Source organism: Hypanus sabinus, chromosome 5 (genome assembly GCF_030144855.1).
Source record: "Hypanus sabinus isolate sHypSab1 chromosome 5, sHypSab1.hap1, whole genome shotgun sequence".
Lineage (NCBI taxonomy): Eukaryota > Metazoa > Chordata > Chondrichthyes > Myliobatiformes > Dasyatidae > Hypanus > Hypanus sabinus.
This window is the reverse complement of record NC_082710.1, coordinates 143,717,341-143,741,316: the sequence shown is the minus strand read 5'-3', so window position 1 is coordinate 143,741,316 and position 23,976 is coordinate 143,717,341. Positions and strand designations below refer to the sequence as shown.

General features: G+C 44.5%; 1 protein-coding gene across 3 annotated transcripts in view; it reads left to right on the top strand.

Moving 5' to 3' along the window:
- The first annotated feature begins 260 nt into the window (after positions 1 to 260).
- dock9b (dedicator of cytokinesis 9b) overlaps positions 261 to 23,976 on the top strand; it is a 329,527-nt gene continuing 305,811 nt past the window's right edge. For all 3 annotated transcript variants that reach the window (XM_059970496.1, XM_059970495.1, XM_059970491.1), the window contains exon 1: positions 261 to 516. In XM_059970496.1, coding sequence (XP_059826479.1) covers positions 412 to 516 — 105 coding nt within the window. In that variant the 5' untranslated portion in view covers positions 261 to 411. The remainder of the gene's footprint in view (positions 517 to 23,976) is intronic.

Genomic DNA, 23,976 nt, shown 5'->3' with positions numbered 1-23,976 from the left:
AGGAGGAGGGAAAAGGGAAGAATGACGGGTGAAGGAGGAGTGGATGAGAGAAGAGGAGTGGAGGGGAAGGGGAGTGAAGGAGGAGGGAAAGGGGAGGAGAGAAGGGTGAAGGAGGAGGGAAAAGGGAGGAGTGACGGGTGAAGGAGGAGGGGATGAGAGAAGAGGAGTGGAGGGGAAGGGGAGTGAAGGAGGAGGGAAAGGGGAGGAGTGAAGGGTGAAGGAGGAGGGAAGAGGGAGGGGAGGAGGGGTGAACGGGGCGGTGCTGCCGATATTGCGCAGCGATCGCAGCTGAGACGCAGCCCGGGCTCCTGGACTCCGCCGGCGGCAGCGGCCGGGCTTCCCGCTCCCCGTCCGGAGTCGGACAGCAGCCGGAGCCGGAGCCGGGGGCAGCCCTGGCGTTGTGTCCCGACCATGGCCCAGGAAACGCGCAGGTTCACCCGCGCCCTCAGCAGACCTGGCACCGCCGCCGAGCTCCGGCACAGCGTCTCCGAGGCGGTGCGAACGTCGGTGCTGCTGGTGAGTGAGGGCGGGCTGCTCCGATATCTGGGTAAAAACGCGGCCCGGGGTACAGTGTGGTGTCGAGCAATAGCTGGAGGGACGGAGAGAGGGGGAGGGGGCAGACAAGTGAAACGGTAGGTAGAGGGGGAATGGAGGAGGAGGTGTGGAGGTGGAGAGGAGGGGCAGAGATCGGTGTGGGGGGCAGGAAGGTTGAGGGGGGTGAGATGGAGAATGAGGAAGGAGAGAGGGGGATGGAGTCAGGGATTTGCAGGATGTTTGTGCAGAGATGAGGGAGAGGGGATTTGGGTGGGTGGAGATGTTACTGACCCGGTTGCATCAGGCCAAATGTGTGTGGACAAATGGTGGTGTAGTTTATGTGGACTAATCCTCTGAAATAAGTTGTATATCCTCTATTCATCCTGTGTGTTGATATATAGTGCATATGCTGATGTGCCAATTTTAAATGCCCTTATTTAATAATTCGTCTATTGGATCTTTTTGTTGATAATCAAGACTTAATGTGGTTTTTATTTTGTGAAGTTTATTTACCTTCGTTGACGGAGTATAAATAGTGAAATTATTTCCCGTTATTATACGGCTAGTTTATTTTAGAAGGAATGGTGGAGGACAGAAGCCACTTGATCCATGTCTGCTATGTGTGTGAATGAAGGATCACCCCAATCAGTCCCACTCTCCTAGTAGTACTGCTCCGTTCTCTTGCTCCACTGTTCTTCACTTTTTCACTCCAGATAATTACCGCAATCTGCTCAAAAACATTTCCCCCCATCTTCTCCTTCGAAGGTTGAGGATGTTGTTTGTTTGGCTTTGCAAGTGAATTGCTTCCATACTGTGTTAGTGATGTGGTCTTCTCTTTTATTGAATTATTTGAGTAGTTGAGAAACTGGTCCAGCTGCTCTAAACTGTCATCTAGTTACATTTTAAAAACTTCACCCTGTTTTGACACTTATATTTGCATGCAAACCAATTTTCAAAAATACTTCATCTTTCAGTGGCTTATTGTAATACTGTAAAATACACTCAATTTCTATATAATGACACCTTTTAATGTAGAAAAATTTCATAAGTACTACTGAGGAGCATGATTTTCAAAAAGGTGCATAGTGTCTGCCAGATTTATTGGTTTATTTAGCAAGATAGTATGCATGCTCTTTTTTGCAGATCAAGAAGTTACAGGGTGCTTTGAACTAGGATATGGTAAAACAATAACAATGCAGAATGAAGTGTAAAAGGAAGTGAAAGATAAAAGGCATGATCTTAACAAGGTAGAATGTGAAACCAAGATTCCATCTTGTCCTACAAGATCCATTTATGAGACTGGTAAAAGTGGAATGGAAGCTGTCCTTGAGCCTGGTGGTACATGGTTTCAGATCCTTGTATATTCTGCCTGTTGGAGGAAGGGAGAAGAGAATATGCCAGGAAGGGTGGCGTCTTTGATTACACTGGCTACTTTACTGAGGCTGCGAGAAGAATAGAATATAATTTTATGGTCATTGCTCAAGACAACAAGATTGTGGTGTTACCCCACTCTGTGCAAAAACAGATATTTACAATGAATGGGGTCCAGCTCAGTTTTTTTAAAAAATCCCATGTTTAAATGCACAAGTGACTTTGATAGACCGTAACACTCAATGGCCATTGGCATACAAGGTTGTAGCATTATTCAACTGCACAACAGCCCTCTGGAAGAAGCTGTATAGATGGAAGAGAGACTGGTTCTTGTGTGCTGAGCTGTGTCAACTCAAGGAACTGTGGTCACGTGCAGAGCGGTTGCATACAGAGTGCTTTCTATGGTGCACCGATTTAAAAATCGATAGGAGTTGACAGGTGCAGGCAAATTTCTTTAGCCTCCTGAGGAAATAGGAGTGGTGGTGCACTTCCACGCCATGACGCCAATGTTGTTGGACCAGGATGAGCTATTGGTCATGTCCGCACCTGGGAACTTGACGCTCTCAACCTCAGGTCTGTGATGTAGGCAGGAACATGTGCATCATCTCCTTCAATGAAGTCAATTACCAGTGCTTTAGTTTTGTTGACATTAGGCGATTAACACTTATGATCACTGGTCTACAAATCAGTTGATCTTGCTTTCAGTGATCTGGAGGTAATTTGAAATATTAGTGCTAATTCTGTCTACAGATATGCCTCAGAACTGGCTTTTTTAAATCACTGATATATGTTGTAAAATTTAAGTTTTTGCTGCAGCAGAACAGTGCAATATGTAATGAAAATACTACAAGTCACAATAAGAAATATGTAACAAATAAGTAGGTAGTGAATGAGTGTTCATAGGTTTATGGATCGTTCAGAAGTGCCAGATGGGAAGAAGCTCTTCTTAAAACATCTGAGTATGTACTTTCAGGCTCCTGTGCCTCCACCCTAATGGTAATGAGAAGAGGGCACGTCCAGGGTCGTGGGGTCCTTCAAGATGGCTGCCACCTCACGCTGTGTTTTAGATCACACATTTCTCAGAGCAAGTCCCTTTTGGCCTGAGGCAGAGTGGATGAGCTTCATTCAGCCTGAGGTGAATCTTTGGAATTTTGATCCCCCATGTTCTGTGTTGCTTGGGTTTGTAGGGATGAGGTGGGACAGTGGACATGGTGCAGGATTAGTGGGGACTGAATGATGCAATGGGTCCTTGCTTGTCTTTGCAGAAGTAACATCCATCAGTTTATGTCTGAGGTGCAGGTTGGGAGGAAGCTATCAGGCCCTCAGTTCCTGCACACAATCCACAGGAGGCAACTCACTATCACGCTCCCTGTATCTCTGCAAAGTTTGAAGACTACATCCAATTCCCTTTTGAAAGTTCCTGTGAAACTTGCCGTCTACTGTATGTATACAACCAAATGCAACACCATTCCTCCAGACTGCAGTGCGCCCATACAATATCTATCACACTCAGTACATAAACCAAAATATTATACCACAAGTTAATAAATTATGTAAATAATGTAATTCAAAATGTATGTAGTAAAGTGCAGCACATGTCAGCGGTACAGTAAACAGCTGGCTGACCTAGTGTCGAGACCTCGGTGCTGGCAGGGTATTCATCAGTCTCACAGCCTCAGGGAAGAAGCTGTTACCCCGTCTGACAAGCCTAGTCCTGATGCTCCTGTACCTCCTTCCTGACGGCACTGCCCTTCCAGACAGCAAGTTCTAAATTGCAACAATCAGAGCATTTTTTTAAGAGCATCGTCTGGGTCAAAATCATTTCATTTCTGAAAGATAAATTGCAGTTTGAGACTTGTAATGAAAACATGCTGTTGTATCCATCTTTTTATTTGCTTCAAGTGAGTAGAATAATTGTTTACTTTTCCGCTGTATAGTTGCTTTTGTGTAATTTCAGATCCACCCTGCAATGCAGACTGTCCCCGGGTTATGAATGTCTGACTTAGGGGCGCTAATTCTTTCTTATCAGCTTTTGATGCCATATTTTCAAAGTAATGTCTTATCGAAGTATCTATACAGAATACAACTCTGGGATTCGTTCTCCTGCAGGCTGCCGGGAAATATGATAGTACTGTGGCAGTATGGTTACCGTATCAAAGTCAAGCGGGGTTCACTGACATGTGACAAGTACATGTATGCACAGGTGGAATGAAAAACTTGATTGCAACAGCTTCACAGGCATGTGGCATCATTTAAGCAGCATTCACAATAAACTTAAACATATTATACAATATTTTTACAAGAAAGAACGCAATCAGAACAATAAAAAAACAATTAGATCAATGTGGTCACAGTTTTGAATGTCACAATAGGGCTGTTCATTAAAGCACGCCAAGATCTTCCCGAATGGTGGATCCTTTTGTTCTATGTGCCCGTGACAAGCTAATTTGTCTTCTTGTGGAGTATGGCTTTGTATCTTCGCTGATTTTTTTGGCTAAAACACAACCTTAAATAGATCTATCAAGCACCCAGTAGAACATGAAATCAGTTTGGCAGTGAATGCCTGGGAGAGTTGAGAGGGAATAATGAATCAGCCATGATCAAATGGTGGAGTATTCTCAATTGACTGAATGGCTGCATTCAGCTTCTATGTCCTATGGTCTTATAAACGGCAGTGATTAAGGCTGTAACATTTGTTTCAAGAACCAAATGATTGAAAGACAGTAGTCGCTTCTGAACCTGGTGGTTGTGGGACTTAAAGCTTCTGTAGCTCCTGTCTGATGGGAGCTGTGAGAAGATGGCGTGCATTGGGCAGGGGGGGGATACTTGATGATGGATGTTGTCTTATCGAGGCACCGCCTCCTGTAGCTACTACAAATGGTAGGGATGTTTCCATGAATACTATGGAGTGATTTTTTTTTTTGTGTGTATTTTCCAATCTATGGACAAAATCAACTAATAGATATCTGTAAAATTTGGAGCTCATTCATTACCCAGGGACTGTCTGTATTTGCATTTTGTCGTATCTTGATTTATTGGTTGCAACGTTCCCGATTCCCCGTTGACACTTCTGCGTCAGTGTGCCTTCTAATTCAAAGCCATTACACCCCTTCCAGTTCAAAACCATCCCATTGCAACTAACTCCAAAATCATAATTTTAAAAAAGTATCAAAACGAAGGAAACAAGCTCAACATTTATGAAGAATATACCTCTATCTTAAGATTGTAAGTTTTATTTATGGTTGTAATTATGAACATCCTGCTCCAAAGTTTCAGCTTTTTCGTATACGGTTCTCAGCCTATTGAGACCATTGGAATGATGATTATCTTGCTGCTTATTTTGGACTGTAGTTTTATGGCAGTGTTTTATTTTGATCATTTGAAGGTATCCAGTTAAAGGTGCTGACTTAGACTGAACTGGACTGGTTTGTGATGAGGGCCCGCATTGCACTGTGTGGAATGTCTTCATATTTTGTAGATTGGTCACCTGGGGCTTTGGAGAGCAATCTTTCAGGGTATTTGCTTCTTTGAGCATGGTGATTTTAAAATAACAAACCGGCCCTGCCGGTATTGGAATAATACCTTAACACCCAAACTGAAACTGCAAGCAAAGATTATGCACGTTGGGACTTTTTTGAGTGTGAAAGGTGATTATTGAGAAGAAATTTTCAAGAGGTTAAGAGGAGTGAAACTAATTCTGTTTGCTGATGAGTTTGGACCTGGGGTGAAAGTTGATGTTTGAGGACACACGCACCCCCCACCCTCACCCGCAGGGTGAAAACTGGAATTCCTCAGTAGATAAAGTTACACAATGTCAAATAATTTTAAATGAGACTGTAAGATGTCTGTTTAAAATCAGAGGGATGGGGGTGGGGGGAGGAGAAGTACATTAATTCAGGTCACAGATTAGCTATAGTCTTTTTGGGATCGTGGAACAGAACTGGTTGGGTGCCTAAGATCCTGAGGAGCACAGACAGGGTGATAAGTCTTTTTCCTGGGTTGGGAGTGGGAGATGCTGAAAACGTGGTCACAGGAATAAGAATGGAGATGAGATTTACAAGGGACATCAGGAGCAGCTTGAGGTAGTGCCTATCTGGAATGAGCTGCCAGAAATAGTGGTTGAGGCAGGCCCATTAACAGTGTTTAAAAACGTTCCAGTTAAGTGAATGGATAGGAAAAGTTTCGCGGGCTATGGGCCAACCATAGTCCCAGGCAGATGGGACTAAACCATTGGGCAACTCGGTCAGCATGGGCAAGTTGGGCCGAAGGGCATGTTTCCTATGTGGGATGACTGTACGACTGAGGGACCGAATGCCATCGTGGGTTAGTGGTCTTGTTTGCTTGACCCCTTCCCTGCAGTCCGGTTACGGCTGAAGAGTTGTAGGAAATTTCTGAAGTAAGTTTACTGATTTTTTTTATGCGACCTCGGAACACCCTAACGCACTTCATCACCGCTATGATGCTTTTGTTCGGATGTGCAGTGGCTGCCGTGATGTGAAACTCTTTAAACCATGCCTCGGTTCTGTGTGGATCTTTGCAATGAAATTGTTAAACTCTCTGTAAGCATGTTCTCAGTCTGCTGTGGTATGTGCCCCAACAAGTTCAAAGTAGATCGTATAACTCCGAGCACCTGGAGAGATTGCCTCAGCGAGAGGTTTGCGGGATATTTGTTTCCAGTTGAGACTTAACATAGATTCTATCCTTGGGTTCAACAGGACTGGCCAAGCGCTTCCATTCATGTTTTAGTGTGTGCTTTACAAGCTTCCTAGGCTTACACTCTGGGTCTTGCAGTACGCTACTTATTCATATGTATGAGGCAAGTGGGAGAGATGCCAGGAAGCCTTTTTCTAAGTGCCAAATTATAGAATTGAGCAGCACAGAAATAAGCCAAAAGTGGAAGATTTGCAGATGCTGTAATTCTGAAGTAAAATTAGGAAATGCTCAACAGGTCAGGCGGCTTCTGTGGAAGGAAGCCCATTATTCTTACGGTTCTTTGTCAGAGCCATAGCCTTCAGTTCTTTTCTCCGATCTGAATTTTTTCTTCTTCATGATATCCACACTGAGATTAATGCTGGTGTGTCTTCAGCCTGGGAAATTATTGAATATTTTGATGCAGCTCCTTCTTGGGCATTTAGAATTGCTTCTGTGTTCACGTGGTTAGTTTGGAGCAGGTTCTCTTCGATGGTTAACCATTCTAATCCTCTTGAGATGCAGTTTCACTCATTATCATTACCACCATATACTGAGGTGTTGAGGTTGAGCACTTCAAGTTTCTCCTTATAAACATAACAAATAGCCTAACCATAGTTGCCATGATAAGAGAACGCTCCAAACACCACTCTCTACTTAAGAGGTTAAAGAAACGTGGTCTGTACCCTTCAATCCTTGCCAATTTTTATCGATGCGCAATAAAACCCTTCCCATTTGTATTCATCGTGGCGTGGTATGGCCGCCCCTCTACACGTGACAGCAAGCAACTGCAGAGTTGTGAACAGGCTCAGCACTTCATAGAAACCAGGTTCTGCTCCATGGATTCTCTATGTACTTCTCACTGCCTCAGTAAAGCAGCTGGCAAGATCAAATACCACTGCCACCCCGGGTATTCTCCCTTCCAATTGGGCAGACAATACAAAAGCTTCTAAGTATGTACCACCGGGCTGAAGGACAGCTTCTACCCCACTGTTGCATGGTCTCCTAGTACAATAAGATAGACTGTTGACTTCACAATCTACCTTGTTAGGATCTTCCACTTTATTGTCTACCTGCACTGCATTTTCTCTCTAACTTTTTTTTTCAGCACTGTTACTGTTTTCCTTTGTACAATCTCATTGATCTGGATGAATGGTATGGAAGACAAACTTTTCAGTGTACCGGAGTACATGTGACAAAAATGAACCAATTCTGGTATGGTTTACAATAGACAATAGGTGCAGAAGTAGACCATTCGGCCCTTCGAGCCTGCACCGCCATTTTGAGATCATGACTGATCATCTACTATCAATACCCAGTTCCTGCCTTGTGTGGGGATAAGTGAGTTTACTAACTCTGTCCAATGAACCTGGTCTCCAACCCTCTTAAACATAAGATAAGATAAAAGTTTATTTATCTCAAAGGAAATTATTGTTACATGGTTGTTCAGTCAGAAATATATACTTTAAAATACAACCTGTAAGCATTGTGGTATGAAAAAATACAAGATATGTGTTTAAAAAGTAATAGTGCAAAATACAGACGTGTAATGAAACCATTGTGCAATGAAACTTAAGGAAGAGGAGTTGAAGAGTCTTATGGTCACAGGGAGAAAGGATCTCCTGTGGTGTCCAGTAGTGCACTTCGGTGGAATCAGGCTTTTACTAAAAGTGCTCCTCTGCTTGTCTAGTATGTCATGGAGAGGTGAGAGGGATTGTCCTGTATGTCATGGAGGGGTGAGAGGGATTGTCCTGTATGTCATGGAGAGGTGAGAGGGATTGTCCAGTATGTCATGGAGGGGCGAGAGGGATTGTCCTGTATGTCATGGAGGGGTGAGAGGGATTGTCCTGTATGTCATGGAGGGGTGAGAGGGATTGTCCAGTATGTCATGGAGGGGTGAGAGGGATTGTCCAGTATGTCATGGAGGGGTGAGAGGGATTGTCCTGTATGTCATGGAGGGGTGAGAGGGATTGTCCTGTATGTCATGGAGGGGTGAGAGGGATTGTCCAGTATGTCATGGAGGGCTGAGAGGGATTGTCCAGTATGTCATGGAGGGGTGAGAGGGATTGTCCAGTATGTCATGGAGGGGTGAGAGGGATTGTCCAGTATGTCATGGAGGGGTGAGAGGGATTGTCCAGTATGTCATGGAGAGGTGAGAGGGATTGTCCTGTATGTCATGGAGGGGTGAGAGGGATTGTCCTGTATGTCATGGAGGGGTGAGAGGGATTGTCCTGTATGTCATGGAGGGGTGAGAGGGATTGTCCTGTATGTCATGGAGGGGTGAGAGGGATTGTCCTGTATGTCATGGAGGGGTGAGAGGGATTGTCCTGTATGTCATGGAGGGGTGAGAGGAATTGTCCTGTATGTCATGGAGGGGTGAGAGGGATTGTCCAGTATGTCATGGAGGGGTGAGAGGGATTGTCCAGTATGTCATGGAGGTGTGAGAGGGATTGTCTAGTATGTCATGGAGGGGTGAGAGGGATTGTCCAGTATGTCATGCAGGGGGTGAGAGGGATTGTCCAGTATGTCATGGAGGGGTGAGAGGGATTGTCCAGTATGTCATGGAGGGGTGAGAGGGATTGTCCAGTATGTCATGGAGGGGTGAGAGGGATTGTCCAGTATGTCATGGAGGGGTGAGAGGGATTGTCCTGTATGTCATGGAGGGGTGAGAGGGATTGTCCTGTATGTCATGGAGGGGTGAGAGGGATTGTCCTGTATGTCATGGAGGGGTGAGAGGGATTGTCCAGTATGTCATGGAGGGGTGAGAGGGATTGTCCTGTATGTCATGGAGGGGTGAGAGGGATTGTTCAGTATGTCATGCAGGGGGTGAGAGGGATTGTCCAGTATGTCATGGAGGGGTGAGAGGGATTGTCCAGTATGTCATGGAGGGGTGAGAGGGATTGTCCTGTATGTCATGGAGGGGTGAGAGGGATTGTCCTGTATGTCATGGAGGGGTGAGAGGGATTGTCCTGTATGTCATGGAGGGGTGAGAGGGATTGTCCAGTATGTCATGGAGGGGTGAGAGGGATTGTCCTGTATGTCATGGAGGGGTGAGAGGGATTGTCCTGTATGTCATGGAGGGGTGAGAGGGATTGTCCAGTATGTCATGGAGGGGTGAGAGGGATTGTCCAGTATGTCATGGAGGGGTGAGAGGGATTGTCCAGTATGTCATGGAGGGGTGAGAGGGATTGTCCAGTATGTCATGGAGGGGTGAGAGGGATTGTCCAGTATGTCATGGAGGGGTGAGAGGGATTGTCCAGTATGTCATGGAGGGGTGAGAGGGATTGTCCAGTATGTCATGCAGGGGGTGAGAGGGATTGTCCAGTATGTCATGCAGGGGGTGAGAGGGATTGTCCAGTATGTCATGGAGGGGGTGAGAGGGATTGTCCATAATGCTTTGTAGCTTCTGCAGCATGCTCCTTTCAGACACAACCACCAGGGAATCCAGTTCCACCCCCAGAACAGAATGCTAGCCGCCACTGAGTCGTAGTACTGCAGACGTTGAGTGACCAGAGCCTCCTGAGCTAGTGCAGGCTGCTCTGTCCCTTCTTGTACAGAGCCCCTGTATTTTTAATCCGGTTCAGTTTATCATCCAGGTGAGTTCCCAGGTATTTGTAATCCTGGACAACTTCCACATCTCTTCCCTTGATGGAGATAGGAATGCAGGGAGTTTTCACCTTCCTGAAGTCCACCACCAACTCCTTTGCCTTAGTGATGTTGAGCTGCAGGTGATTCAGCCCACACTCTTCAACAAAGTTGTCCATCACTCTTCTGTACTTGGCCTCTTGACCCCAGTTGACATGGCCCACAACTGCTGAATCGTCCGAAAACTTCTGCAGGTGGCAGGACTCTGAATTGTATCTGAGGTCCGAGGTGTAGACGATGAGCAGGAAGGGGGACAGGACTGTCCCCGCAGTATCTGATAAACAGCTCACCAATCTCACGTACCGTGGCTGTCTGGACAGGTAATCTGTAATCCACAACATCCTCACCATTACAACAAGACTGCATTCTGTTCTGAAGTAGCTACCCAAGCTAAAAGAATTGATGGGCAGGGATCTTGCACACATTGGAAGTGAAAGCATGCTCGATGTCAAGGAGCTGTGCAAGGGGAAGATAGATAACGTACAACTGCACAGATTAATCAATCCATTCAGCAGAACTCCCTTTGTGTCCACTGATGTAACAATGGAGCTGCATCCACTCTGCTGGACTAACTCAGTGGCTCGACCAGCAAGTGTGGCAGAAAAGCAAGTGTTGCTATTTTGGATTGAAACCATGCAGGAGGTAGTGTTGGTGTCCCGTTCAGAACCAATCCTGTCTTTCACTGTTGGGGGAAAAGATATGTTCATTTTGGCAACTTTATCTTGCACTTCCCTTCATCTTTCTGCACTGGTGTACCCCATGTGCCCAAGAAAGTTTCCTGGGAGAGGAAACGATCAAGTTGAAAGATTGATTCTGTGGATGGGGAGCTGTGAATCGTTTCTTTGCATTGTGGCCTCTGTTAACTGTCAGGGGATGTCTGGGATAATCACATTGGCTGGGACTGTGGAATCACTGGAAATGAAGGGTTGCAGTTTTAAGCATTCTTAAAACCCATTAAGAATGGATCCTTCCTGTCTATTTTAGCACGGGCACCTACTGCCATGCCCTTTCTCAATCTTGACAAATGCCCAGTGTTGCTTGGATCGAGAGGCATTTGGCCACAACGAGTGTGAGTAGGTGGGACATTTACTGAAAGAATGAGGTTGTTGGCTGGTTAAAAGATGTAGCTTGAAAGGAAATAAATTAAAAATGTTAAAGTCTTGTGTTGAATGCTTTGAATTCTCAAAAAGGCCCACAGGGAACTCTAGATGATGATATTAACCCCAGGAGGAAATGGTGTGTAAAACTATATTTTTACATTTACATTTTTGCACTGTATGGCTTCTCACCCAGACTTCTGGCTTCAGGTCTCAGCTCCCTCTGGTGAGGACAAAGCTGGTTTTTTTATCCGTTTGTTTAGCAACTTGACGTGGTGTGGCTTTCTAGCCCAGGTTTCACGATCTGGTTGCCCACTCCTCCGAGTCTAGACTGGCGCATTATCACTGTTGCGAGTCTAGCAGTGATCAGACATTTCCCCGGTTGCTCTGGCCAATACGTTACCTGCCCTCAAGCAGTGGGTTAGATCCTGTTGTGCGTGCATTAGGCTGTTGGATTTCCTGCACTGTAAGAGTTAATGTGTTTTGATGAGTATGGCATTGGCTGTAGAGGGTTTTGGTGGTGGACCAAGTGTTCTTAACTTCCACAGGATGCAAACTAAGTGTGATAAGAGAAGAGCAAAGATGTTTTGTTACTGCTACTGCTGCATTTGTACATAATGGAGGTTGTGGTTGGTGTAACATCAGTAATACAGGGCACACACACGACATTCCTGTGGGCAGTGTGGGGGATCGCAATCAATTAACTGTCTAATACTGGCGGCCATGCGTTTACAGTGAGAGGAGCAGCCATTCAAAGGGAACGTTTATTTGTACAGCGAGTGCAGGGTGCCCAGAATGTGCTGCCTTGGGTGGCGGTGGAAGCAAATGGTAAACTGGCTCTTAGTCAAGTGTGTGAATCAACAGGAGAACGGAGGAATATGGACCCGGTTGAGACAGAGCGGATTAGTTTAGTTAGGCATCTAATTACTAGCTTAATTAGGTTGGCACTCCTTTATGGACCGAAGGGCCTGTTTCTGTGCTGTACCGTGCCTTGTTCTGATTCGATGGGGTTTGTCCACAGTTCAATCAATTTTAGTAAGTTTGGGTAATGGTTTGTACAGCAGACAATGTAGCCAGCTTCACTCAGCTCTTGTTTCCCTGAGGCCCAGTGGAGCTTGCACTGTGTCCCCCTTGCCCTGGGCTTACACTGCCCCCTCCCTCCATATGCCCTCTGCTCTCTGAACCCATAAATTCTGGGGGTTCTCACCCTTGCCTTTAACTTCCTCCAGTGCCTCACCCTTCCATATGTCGTTTCGTTTTCTTTCAACTCCTCCACACTTTGCACCTCTCCAGTTCTGGCTTCTTGATGGTCGAAGAAGTGACAGCACCTCAGATGGGACAGGAATTATCCACTTTTCAGATTGAAGCGCTGCAACAGCACTCAGTTTTTCCTTCTACCTCTGGCTGCCCGTTGCGTTCGGGTTCCAGCGACTGCCCTCTCTGATGCCTCTCGTGTTGTTGAATCCACCTCACTGTCACTGCAGGAGGCGAACCAGTAACACCTGGGAGATGAGCATGCAAGGCGTGTGATGGTGTTCTGCAAGTTATTTTTGTAACATTATGCCACGTCATTGTGTGATTTGACGCACATCTTTCTGTATTTATATAGAGTGGTGAGATTTCATTGCAGATTCTTTTAGTCTTAGAATTTCTGAGCACGAAAACAGGCCCATTGGCTTAACTTATTCTTGCTACTCAAGATTGGCCCGTGTATCTATCCAAACCTTTCCTATGCTATGACTTTGAAATGTTCTTGTACCTGCCTCAACCACTTCCTTTGGCAGCCTATTCCACATTCGCACCACCCTCTGCCTGTAGGAATTGCCCCTCAGATTCCTGTTAGTTTTTTGCCCCCTCCTTAAACCTACAGTACTGTGCAAAGGTCTTGGCACATGTGTTTAGCTGGGGTGTCTAAGACTTTTGCACAGTACTATGGTAATTTTATGTTCCTCACTGTACCACTGCTAAACTAAATCTCATGATGTACACGAGTGATGATAAACCTGATTCTGATACGGGTCTCTATCGTAGACTGAGAGGGGGAAGGGGGCAGGGAGAGGGGAATCATAGTTGGGAAAAGGGGAAGGGGGAGGGCAGGGAGCGGGAAGCACTAGAGAGACGTTTTGTAGTGATTAATAAATCAAATGATTGAAATCAAATGACCTTGCCTGGTGTCTTGGGGCGGGGTGTGTCTGCACCCACATCACCACCCCCTTGCTCCTGGCAGTCCCTCTTTGCTACCTGTCCCACACCCCTCTCGCAGCACTACACCCTCGCCGGTCCCGACATCCTTTGCTCCCGCCAGATTTACAAACTTGCTCTCCGTTCCACATTGACACATTGAGTACTGTGCAAAAGTCTTAAGCACCCTAGCTGTATGTATGTGCCTAACACTTCTGCACTGTACCGTATACCCTGTAGTTTTTGGTTCCCTTTCCCTGGAAGAAGGCTGTGTACATTCACCTTGTTTATACCCCTCATGATTTTACAGGGATCTATAACATCACTCCTCAGTTTCCTACATTCCGAGGAATAAAGTCCTAGCCTGTCCAACCACCTGCTGAAACTCTGGCCCTCGAATCCTCAAATTTTCTCTGCACACTTTTCAGTTTAATGATGTCTTTCCTGTTACGGAGCAACCAACCTGGAACACAGTACTGCATGTGTGGTCTCACCAATGTCATGTACTTCTGCAACTATGACACCTCAGCTTTATGCTCACGTGTCGTGACTGAGGAAGGCCAGCACGCCCAAGTCTTTCTTCCCCAACCTGTCTCCCTGTGACATCACTTTCAGGGAGCTGCGTTTTGTGGGATTAGGTTCCCCTGGTCTGCAGTGTTGCCCGGGGTCCTACCTTTCACTCTACACGTTCTATACTGGTTGGCTTACCAACGTTCCACACCTGGCACTTATCTCTCCATGCCGTCTTTCACAGCTACCATCGGGCAGGAGGCACAGAAGCCCGAAGTCCCACACCACCAGGTTTGAGAATAGCTACGTCCTTTCAGCCACACGGCTCTCGAACCAACCTGCACAACCCTCATTGCTGCCTCGATATAGCAAAAATATGACCACTTGTTTTTGTTCCAGTTGTGTCTTTCTTGTAATCTTTGTGTGTGTGATTTATGTTCTCTTCTGGTAAGTGGTGTAATGCGACCATGGTGAGGCTGCTGAAAGTAAGATTTTCATTGCACCTGTGCGTACATGTATTTATGCACATGATGGTAAATTCAACTTTGACTTTGAAAGCTGCTTTCCGTTCTTCAGCCCACTTACCAGCGGATCGAGATCCCCTTTTAGTTCTTGATAGCACTCGGCACTCTCTCCTGGAGCTTCAGTAGATGACTTTTAACCCTCGCCTCTCATAGACATTCCACCACAAATGAAAAGAAGAAAGCATGGAACATTCTTTTCATGGGTATCAGGTAGTTTTTTTTGCAGCGTCATTGAGTCCTGAAGATTCAGACTGGCAGGAAGGTGGGAGATCGTGGGTAACTTTGTCCCACTGTGTGTTATTGTTTCAACTGTTGGCCGCTAACTGCAGTTTGCGTTAGGTTGGTTGGCCGCTCTGCTACCGAAGGCTGTTGCTGCCACTGTTGTAGGAACTCATGACCATTACATTTTGCTTGTCAGTAGCCCTCACTGTCTGAATCTATCCTGATGAATAAAGGAGCCATTACAGGCTGTGAATGATTGTTAATCATCAACACTCTGGAAGTAAAAACAGTCCACCCTCATCTTTGTAATCCTGCCCTGAAGGAGGGGAGTTTCCGTTCAGACCAGTGACCTTGAGCTGATTTGATTTCGTGGTTGCCACCTTTTGTGGATGGGCAGTGAACTCTAACCCTGGCAGCAATCGCTGCGTCCTGTGGGGGAAAATAAAATTACCTTCTGTGTGCTGTTGTGTACCACAATTACTAAGTGTCAGCTACAATTACCCGTGTCCATTTCACTGATGGTGGAAATATATCTCCTGTGTTACTACAGATCCAAGTCTTTGTTTCATTAATAATTCATTAAAACACAGCGTATTCCCAGACTAAACCAGCCTGGCTAAAAATGTTCGCCTCCTCATTATTTTGTAATCGTTATATTTTTTGTTTGTGCAGAAGGTGAACTGTGGAAGTGGTGCCATTAGATGACTGTGTTTCATTATTTTTCTGTGTGAGTAGTTATTGCTGTTGTATCTAAAGCCAAATGAAATGAGAGATTTGATATGTACCTGCTACCAATTCAGACATCAGGTTAAACAGGTTTGGGGCATCTAGAATTCTGACATTATTCCAGATCAGGATATTTATTCACTAGATTAATTAGCCGTATTTATTAATGACTGTCCCTGGAGATGTCATCAGTGACAATGTAAGAATTTTTGAGTAGCAATATTTATTGCTTCATTATAGGTCCTTAGTTAATGCATCACTCAGCAATCTTCGACATTTTAATTAAAGCACGTGCAGTCTGCTTCTTTTATACAACAGCGGCCTGCATTGGCATGGCTCTTTGAAAACTGTAAACCATCCCAAGTTATTATGAAAGGAAGGGTCTTGGCTCAAAACGTCAACTGTTTATTCGTTTCCAGCGATTGTTGCCTGGCCTGCTGAGTGCTTCCCGCCATTTTGTCTGCACTGGATTTCCAACATCTGCAGAGTTTCTCATCTTTGTAATTATGAAAAGAGATGTTCTAAAAGAAACGCAAAGTACGTACTGTTATCTGCTAGCATTCTGAAATGATAGTATCAAATACCGAAAGTATTCAGCAGGTCAGGCAGCAGCTACAGAGGAAGAAGCAAAATTACTGTCTCAGATAGACGACCCTTTTTCAAAACTTCTTTTAAAGAGTAGACTTTGGAAATGTTTGTGTGAGAACAGAGGGAAAGGCCTGTTTTGGAGGTGGGGAAAGGAGATGGGGTTCACAGTTGGCAAGGATGAGTGGGCAGAATGGCCTGTTTCTGTGACGCATTAATGTCACCAGGTGCTGTGATTTGGAGAGTCTGGCTTAAAACATAAAAGCAGTGGGAGCTTTCCAAAGAGAACTGTGTAAGTATTTGGGTTAGCATTGCAGGAGTGGTTCTATTTGGAGAGTTGTTTCAAAGACTGTGGAGCAGCCGCCCATCTTTCTACAATGAGATGACTGTGCACTTTATCAGCAAGTGTAATGGGAGATATTTTAGTCCTGCCCAGAAAACAAAAGCATCTTGTTTGTAAATGCGGGCATGCATCGGAAGGGGAATGCAAAGTAATGTGGGCAGTGCAAAGCTTTGTCTGCAGTGCTGATGCAGTGGTTAAGCTCCTGGATCAGAAATGAAAAGGAAATCCTGAGATAGGAGTTCAAATCCTGTTTTGGTGGCTGTGGAATTTAAATTTACTTAGTAAGCTGGATTTTTAAGATACGGTGTTAGTGCTTTTTTTTAAAAAAAATCTCTTCTGATCACGAATGCCCTTAAGAGCATAAGAAAGGGGAATAGGAATCGGAATCAGAATCAGGTTTAATATCACAGGCATATGTCATGAAATTTGTTAACTTAGCGGCAGCATTACAAAACAATACATGATAAATATAGAAAAAGAATTGTAGTGAGTATATATGTATATTAACTAGTTAAATTAAGAATAGTAATGCAAAAACACCTAATTATAAAAAATATGAGGTTGTGATTACTAAATGGGTTCAATGTCCATTTAGGAATTGGATGGCAGAGGGGAAGAAGCTGTTCCTGAATCGCTGAGTGTGTGCCTTCAGGCTTCTGTACCTCCTTCCTGATGGTAACAATGAGAAGAAGGCATGTCCTGGGTGATGGGAGTCCTTAATAATGGACACCACATTTCCGAGGCACTGCTTTTTGAAGCTCCCTTGGATACCACAGAGGCTAGTACCCAAGATGGAGCTGACTAATTTTACTACTGCCATTAGCCCCTTGATTCTGTTCCCCCAGTCGTTAAGTTTGGGGCTGAATTTCTCCGCTTATTCCATTTACAGCTTCTTCCCAGGAATCCACCTCGCTGGCCCTTGGATGCAAAGCATTTTCAATGGAGAATTCTGTCAATTCACCTTTCCGTGTTTCAGTGGGAACTGTCCTGCCCTTTTATTCTGAGGCTGCATCTCTTCATCTGGGAGGATATCTGACAGACTCCATTGGGGAAATATTGTCATTCTATTTCACTGATATTTAAAAGCTTTTAAAATGGAAGCCACCCAAGCGCATTTGAGGATAAATGCTGGCTTTGCCAGACTTGCATGGATCCCCAAAACATTATTGGAGAAAGGAATTTCATTGAAGAATGCAGTTTGGTGAAGAATAGAGTTTGACAAAATTAGCAAGCTGTTGAGATTGATTCAGTGGCCATGACTAAAATAATAATCTATTTTGAATTGGTACTGTTGCTGTCTCTGATGTGTCATTGTATAATTCTTCGCGATCTTTGCTCTCCTCCACTCGGGCCTTTTTGAGGTCTTCCTGATCTTCGTTGCTCTACCATTGCCTTGTCTTCAGGAGAAGTGAAGTGAAGAGACATTTCTTCACTCAGAAGGCAGTGAATCTTTGGGAATTCCTCCCCCATGGTGAATGTAAAGATTCGGTCACTGACTGCATTTAGAAGTGAGGTTGATAGGTTTCTGGATATTTGAGGAATCAAGGTTATATGGTTTAGTTCATTTTTGAAAAAAACATTTTATTTAGAGCGCAGTAGTAGGCCCTTTTAGCCCGACGAGCCTGTGCCACCCAATTACACCCATGTGACCAATTAACCTACTCATCCCGTACATCCTTGGACTGTGGGAGGGAACAAAAGTTCCCAGAGGAAACCCACACGGACACAGGGAGAACGTACAAACTCCTTACTGATGATGGTGGATCTGGACCCGGGTTGCTAACATTGTAATAGCATTACAATAACTGCCAGGCTGCGGGACGTTGGAGGGCCGCAGACATCCGTGTGGTTTGCAATCGACATTACGCTGAGCTCTGGCTGTGTTCTCAGCTCGCTGCTGTTCGCAGTGCCAATGTGTGACAGTGTCGCAGGGTTCAGCTCGAACCGTGTTATCAGGTTTGTGGATGGCACTTCCCAAGAAGATTGAGGCAAGTGGGGCTCCCACCCCCCCATCTTAACTGTGTGTTATGGAGCCACCACTGAAAACATCATGACAAGTTGCATTTCCATCTGGTATGGGAGCAGTCAAGCATCAGACCTAAAGTCCCAACAAAGGACTGTGAGAACAGCTGAGAGGATCATAGGGATCTCCCTGCCATCCATTGGAGACTTTATCAGGAGTGCTGTGTACACTGGGCTCCTGCCCATCCATCCAGCATCCTCTTTGACTTCCTACCATCAGGTAGGAGACATAAAAACAGGAGTGGTCGGGATGAGAAACAGTCACTTCCCCCAGGCCATTGGGCTTTTGAACTCTCCGCCACATCGTATTCGAAGTGTTACTGGTTAATCTGTTCTGTACCTTACAATATTTAATATTAATTCACTTTAATTTGTTACACACCAGCTGTGTGGTGAAAAAGGCGTAACCGTACCTCTTTCACCTCCAGATGGTTGAGGAAGTTTGTTATGAGCCCCCAGATCCTAAGGACTTTCTACAGGGACACAGTTGAGAGCATCCTGACTGACTGCATCACTGCCTGGTATGGGAACTGTACTTCCCTCAATCGCAGGACTCTGCAGAGAGTGGTGCGGACAGCCCAGCGCATCTGTAGTTGTGAACTTCCCATTATTTGGGACATCTACAAAGACAGGTGTGAGAAAAGGGCCTGTAGGGATCATTGGAGACCTGAGTCAATAGACAATAGACAATAGGTGCAGAAGTAGACCATTCGGCCCCTCGAGTCTGCACCGCCATTCTGAGATCATGGCTGATCATTCACTATCAATACCCAGTCCCTGCCTTGTCCCCATATCCCTTGATTCCCCTATCCATCAGATATCTATCTAGCTCCTTCTTGAAAGCATCCAGAGAATTGGCCTCCACCGTCTTCCAAGGCAGTGCATTCCACACCTCCACAACTCTCTGGGAGAAGAAGCTCTTCCTCAACTCTGTTTTAAATAACTGACCTCTTATTCTCAATCCATGCCCTCTGGTACTGGACTCTCCCAACATCTGGAACATATTTCCTGCCTCAATCCTATCAAATCCTTTAATTATCTTAAACGTTTCAATCAGATCCCCTCTCAATCTCCTCAATTCCAGCGTGTACAAGCCCAATCTCTCCAATCTCTCTGCGTAAGACAGCCCTGCCATCCCAGGAATCAACCTAGTGAATCTACGCTGCACTTCCTCAATTGCTAGAATGTCCTTCCTTAAACCTGGAGACCAAAACTGTACACAATATTCCAGGTGTGGTCTCACCAGGGCCCTGTACAAATGCAAAAGGACATCCTTGTTCTTGTATTCAATTCCCCTTGTAACAAAGGCCAACATTCCATTTGCCCTCTTCACTGCCTGTTGCACTTGCTCATTCACCTTCATTGACTGGTGAACTAGGACTCCTAGGTCTCTTTGCATTTCTCCCTTACCTAACTCTACACCGTTCAGACAATACTCTGCCCTCTTGTTCCTGCTTCCAAAGTGGATAACTTCACATTTATTCACATTGAATGACATCTGCCAAGTATCTGCCCACTCACCCAGCCTATCCAAGTCTCCCTGTATTCTCCGAACGTCCTCTTCGCATGTCACACTGCCACCCAGTTTAGTATCGTCAGCAAACTTGCTGATATAGTTTTCAATGCCCTCATCTAAATCCAGAATCTATTCCAGCTGCGATCATCCGGGAAACGGTACCGCAGCATAAAAGCCAGGACCAACAGGCTCCAGGTCAGTGTTTTCCACCAGACCATCAAACTGATTAATTCACGCTGATTTGAGTATATTTCTATGTTACATTGACTTTTCTATTATAAATCACTATGATTGCACATTTAGACGGAAATGTGACGTAAAGATTTTTACTCATGTATGTGAAGGATGTAAGAAATATAAGTCAATTCAATATTTATATTTATGTGTGATTCATGTGTAGATTTTATTCTTGCCTTCATAAGTTATCATGTGTTATGTGCTTCACACCATGGTTTGGAGAAACATTGTCTCGTTTCTTTGTACATCATATGTTATATTCATGTATGTAGTTAAATGACAATAAACCTCACTTGTCACTTGACAAGATGGAAGATCGGCCAAGATCGTAAAGAATGGTGAATTGGGGCCAGATTTCTACAAACGTAGCATGGAGAGCATTCTAACTGGCTGCATCACCATCTGGTCTGGTGCTGGGGGTGGGGCTCATTACACACGATCAAAGTAAGCTGCAGAGCGTTGTAAACCTGTCATCTCCATCGTGGTCACTAGCCTCCGTAGTATCCGGGACATCTCCAAGGAGAGGTGCCTGTAAAAGGCAGCAGCCGTCATTAAGGACCTCCATCACCCAGGCCATGCCTTGTTCTCATTGCTTCCATCAGGAAGGAGGCACAGAAGCCCGAAAGCCCACACTCAGTGGCTCAGTAACAGCTTTTTCTCCTCAGCCATGTGATTTCTGAATGGTCACTGAACCCATGAACGCTGCCTCACTTTATTTTTTGATTTCCATTTTTGCACTACTTATTTAATTTAACTAATATATATATATATATATTTACTGTAATTCATGATTTTTTTCTATTATTATGCATCGCATTGTATGGCTGCCGCATAGTCAACAAATTTCATTACATATGCCGGTGATATTAAACCTGACTCTGATTCTACTCTTGTTTCTTCTGTTCTGGAAAATATTAGTAATGAGCTTTTGTGATAATTTGAAACAAAGGACTGGAGTTTAAAAATACTTGGTGTCAAATGTTATTTGATAACTCTTGAAGGATTTTCTTTAGCACAGTAAAGGTGTAATATAAATATATTTCGGGAAGAACTGTGATGTGACTTGTAGAACTTCCAACTGCAGTGTGACAAGCAATTGTTTGCTTATAAGGCTTTGATTTTCAATTTATTTAGATATACTATGTAAATTCACAGCAACAGATTCCTTTTAGAGGGTGTTTATATAAAGTACTTGGAGTAAGCTGCATTAGAAATGTGTTTGGAGCTATAGTAGCTTCTTCAAAACCAGCTTTAAATGTTTGGACAAGTATGCTGTTCTTCAATTATAAAAATATACAGCACTGACAGGATTGTTCGGATAGGATTAGTTTGTTACAATTTGTAGATAGTCAGACATGTTGGCAGTTTATTTCACTGGGTGCAGAGAAATAATCTGGGAACTGAGAGCTGGATTTTATCAATTTCCATGTGATTGTAGCCAAAGGCTCCTCAAACATTTTAAAAATAGACACCACGTAATTGATATAATCACACAGCGCATTTCTGGAGTAGGTTAACATTGAGTCTGTAGGGAAGTGAGTGTGATGTATAAATCAGTGCCTTGGCTTTTTTTTAAAGACCTACTCTTTGAGGTTTAGTTAAAATAGGAAACTGTAGGCCTAACCCTTTATCAAAACTATAAACTAATACAAGGCAGAGTAAGCTACACAAACAAACGTTACACATGCCAGTGTGAAGTGGTGATTTCTTTCCTTTTGCATGGAAGGGAGGAAAAATGTAATTAAATCAACCTCTGAAAATCTTGGTACAACCAAGAAGGCCATTCAACCCATTTTGCCTGTGCTAGCTCTTTGGAAGAGCTCTCCACTTGTTCTCCACTTTCATGTGGCCTGCAAGCTTTTTCCGTCTGGAACATCTATCCTGTTTCTCTTGTTTTGAAAGTTCTTGTTGAATCTGTTTCCACTGCCCTTCCAGGCAGATCATTGTGTCATTTGTGCTCTTCGCTCTTGTGCCTGGAGAGAAAATCTGTGAAGCGATATGGTGATTAAAACTCTTGATGTAGTGGCTTTTGGAAAAAGGTTGTTATCACTTTGAAATAAATAATTTTTGGACTGACCTAACAGTTCCATTGAAGGTGCACGACAAATATAATCAGTTTTTCCATTCTGCTGATTCAGGTTTATTATTACTGTCCTACATGACATGAAATTTATTCTTTTGCAGCAGCATTACAGTATAAAGAAAAATCTATAAACTACAAAAAAAAGGTGCAAAATAAAAGAATAATGATCTCTTTCATGGATCATTCAGAAGTCTGAAGACATGGAAGAAGAAACTGCTTCTGAATTGTGAAGTGTAGATCCTCGGACACCTGTACCTTCTCCCCAGTTGTGATAACAAGCAAGTAGCAAGTCCGGGATGGTGAGGATCCACAGTAATGCATCTGCCTTCTTGAGGTGCTGCCCCTTGAAGATGTCCTTTGGGGTGGCACAGTGGCCCCGTGATTAGCACGATACTTTACAACGCACGGCGACCCAGGTTCAATTCACGCCGCTGCCTGAAAGGAGTTTACATGTTTCGGCACCAGAAGGGCCTATTCCATGCTGTATCTCAACAAATGAATAAAGGGTAGAGAGGTCTGTACCTTTGATGGAACCGGCTAAGTCAGTAATTCTCTAGAACAGGGGTTCCCAACCCTTTTTTATGCCATGGACCAATACCATTAAGCAAGAGGTCTGTGGACCCTGGTTTGGGAAGCCCTGTTCCAGAGCTCCTTGCGATCCTGTGCGTTAGAGCCTCAGGGCAGACTGTTTCTGCAACCTGTCAGCATGCTCTCCGCAGTAGTTCTGCTGGAGTCTTTGGCATGTACCAAATTCTCTCAAATTTCTAATGAAGTAGGGCCACCAGTATGAGTGGTATCAGCTGCAAATTTTTGATGGAATTTGATCTGTGCATTTAGCCACGTAGTCACAAGTGCAGAGAGAGCGGAGCAGTGGGCTAAGCGTACATCCTTGAGATGTGGCTGTCGTATAGCTGGCTTAAGATATTATTATTGATCCGCACTAACTGTTCAAAGTTTAACGTAAATTTGTTATCAAAGTACATATATGTCACCATATACAACCCCGAGATTCAATTTCCTGTAGGTATGCTCAATAAGCTCATTATAGAGCAATAACCATAACACATCAATGAAAGACCGCACCACCTGGGCGTTCGGCCAGTGTGCATAAGACAACTGTGCAAATAAAATAAGAAAGAAATGGTGATAATTAAGCAACAAACATTGAACATGAGATGGAGAGTCCTTAAAAGTGAGTCCATAGGTTGTGGACTTCGGTGAAAAGGGCACATAAAGTTATTTCCTTTGGTTCAAAAACCTGATGGTTGAGGGGTAATAACTGTTCCTGAATCTGCTGGTGCAAGTCCTTTCTTTCCCAATGGCAGCAGTGAGAAGAGAGTGTGACCTGGTCCCTGACGATGGATGCTGCTTTCCTGCAGCAACACTCCGTGTAGATATGCTCAACGGTGTGGGGGGAGGTGGGGGGCTTTACCTGTGATGGACTGGGCCGTAGCCACCTTTTTGTAGGATGTTCCCTTCAAGGACACTGGTGTTACGTACACCATCTGTGGTTTCCCAGTAGCAAAGTTGAGGATCCTGTGGTAGAGGGAGGTACAGAGGCCTAGGTTTTGAAGCCTAGGTGATTAATATTGAGAAGATGATGGTATTGAGTGCTGAGCTGTAAGCAATAATCAGTAACCTGATGTATGTGTTCCTGTGTTCTAGGCATTACAAAGTAGAGGGGGGAGTCA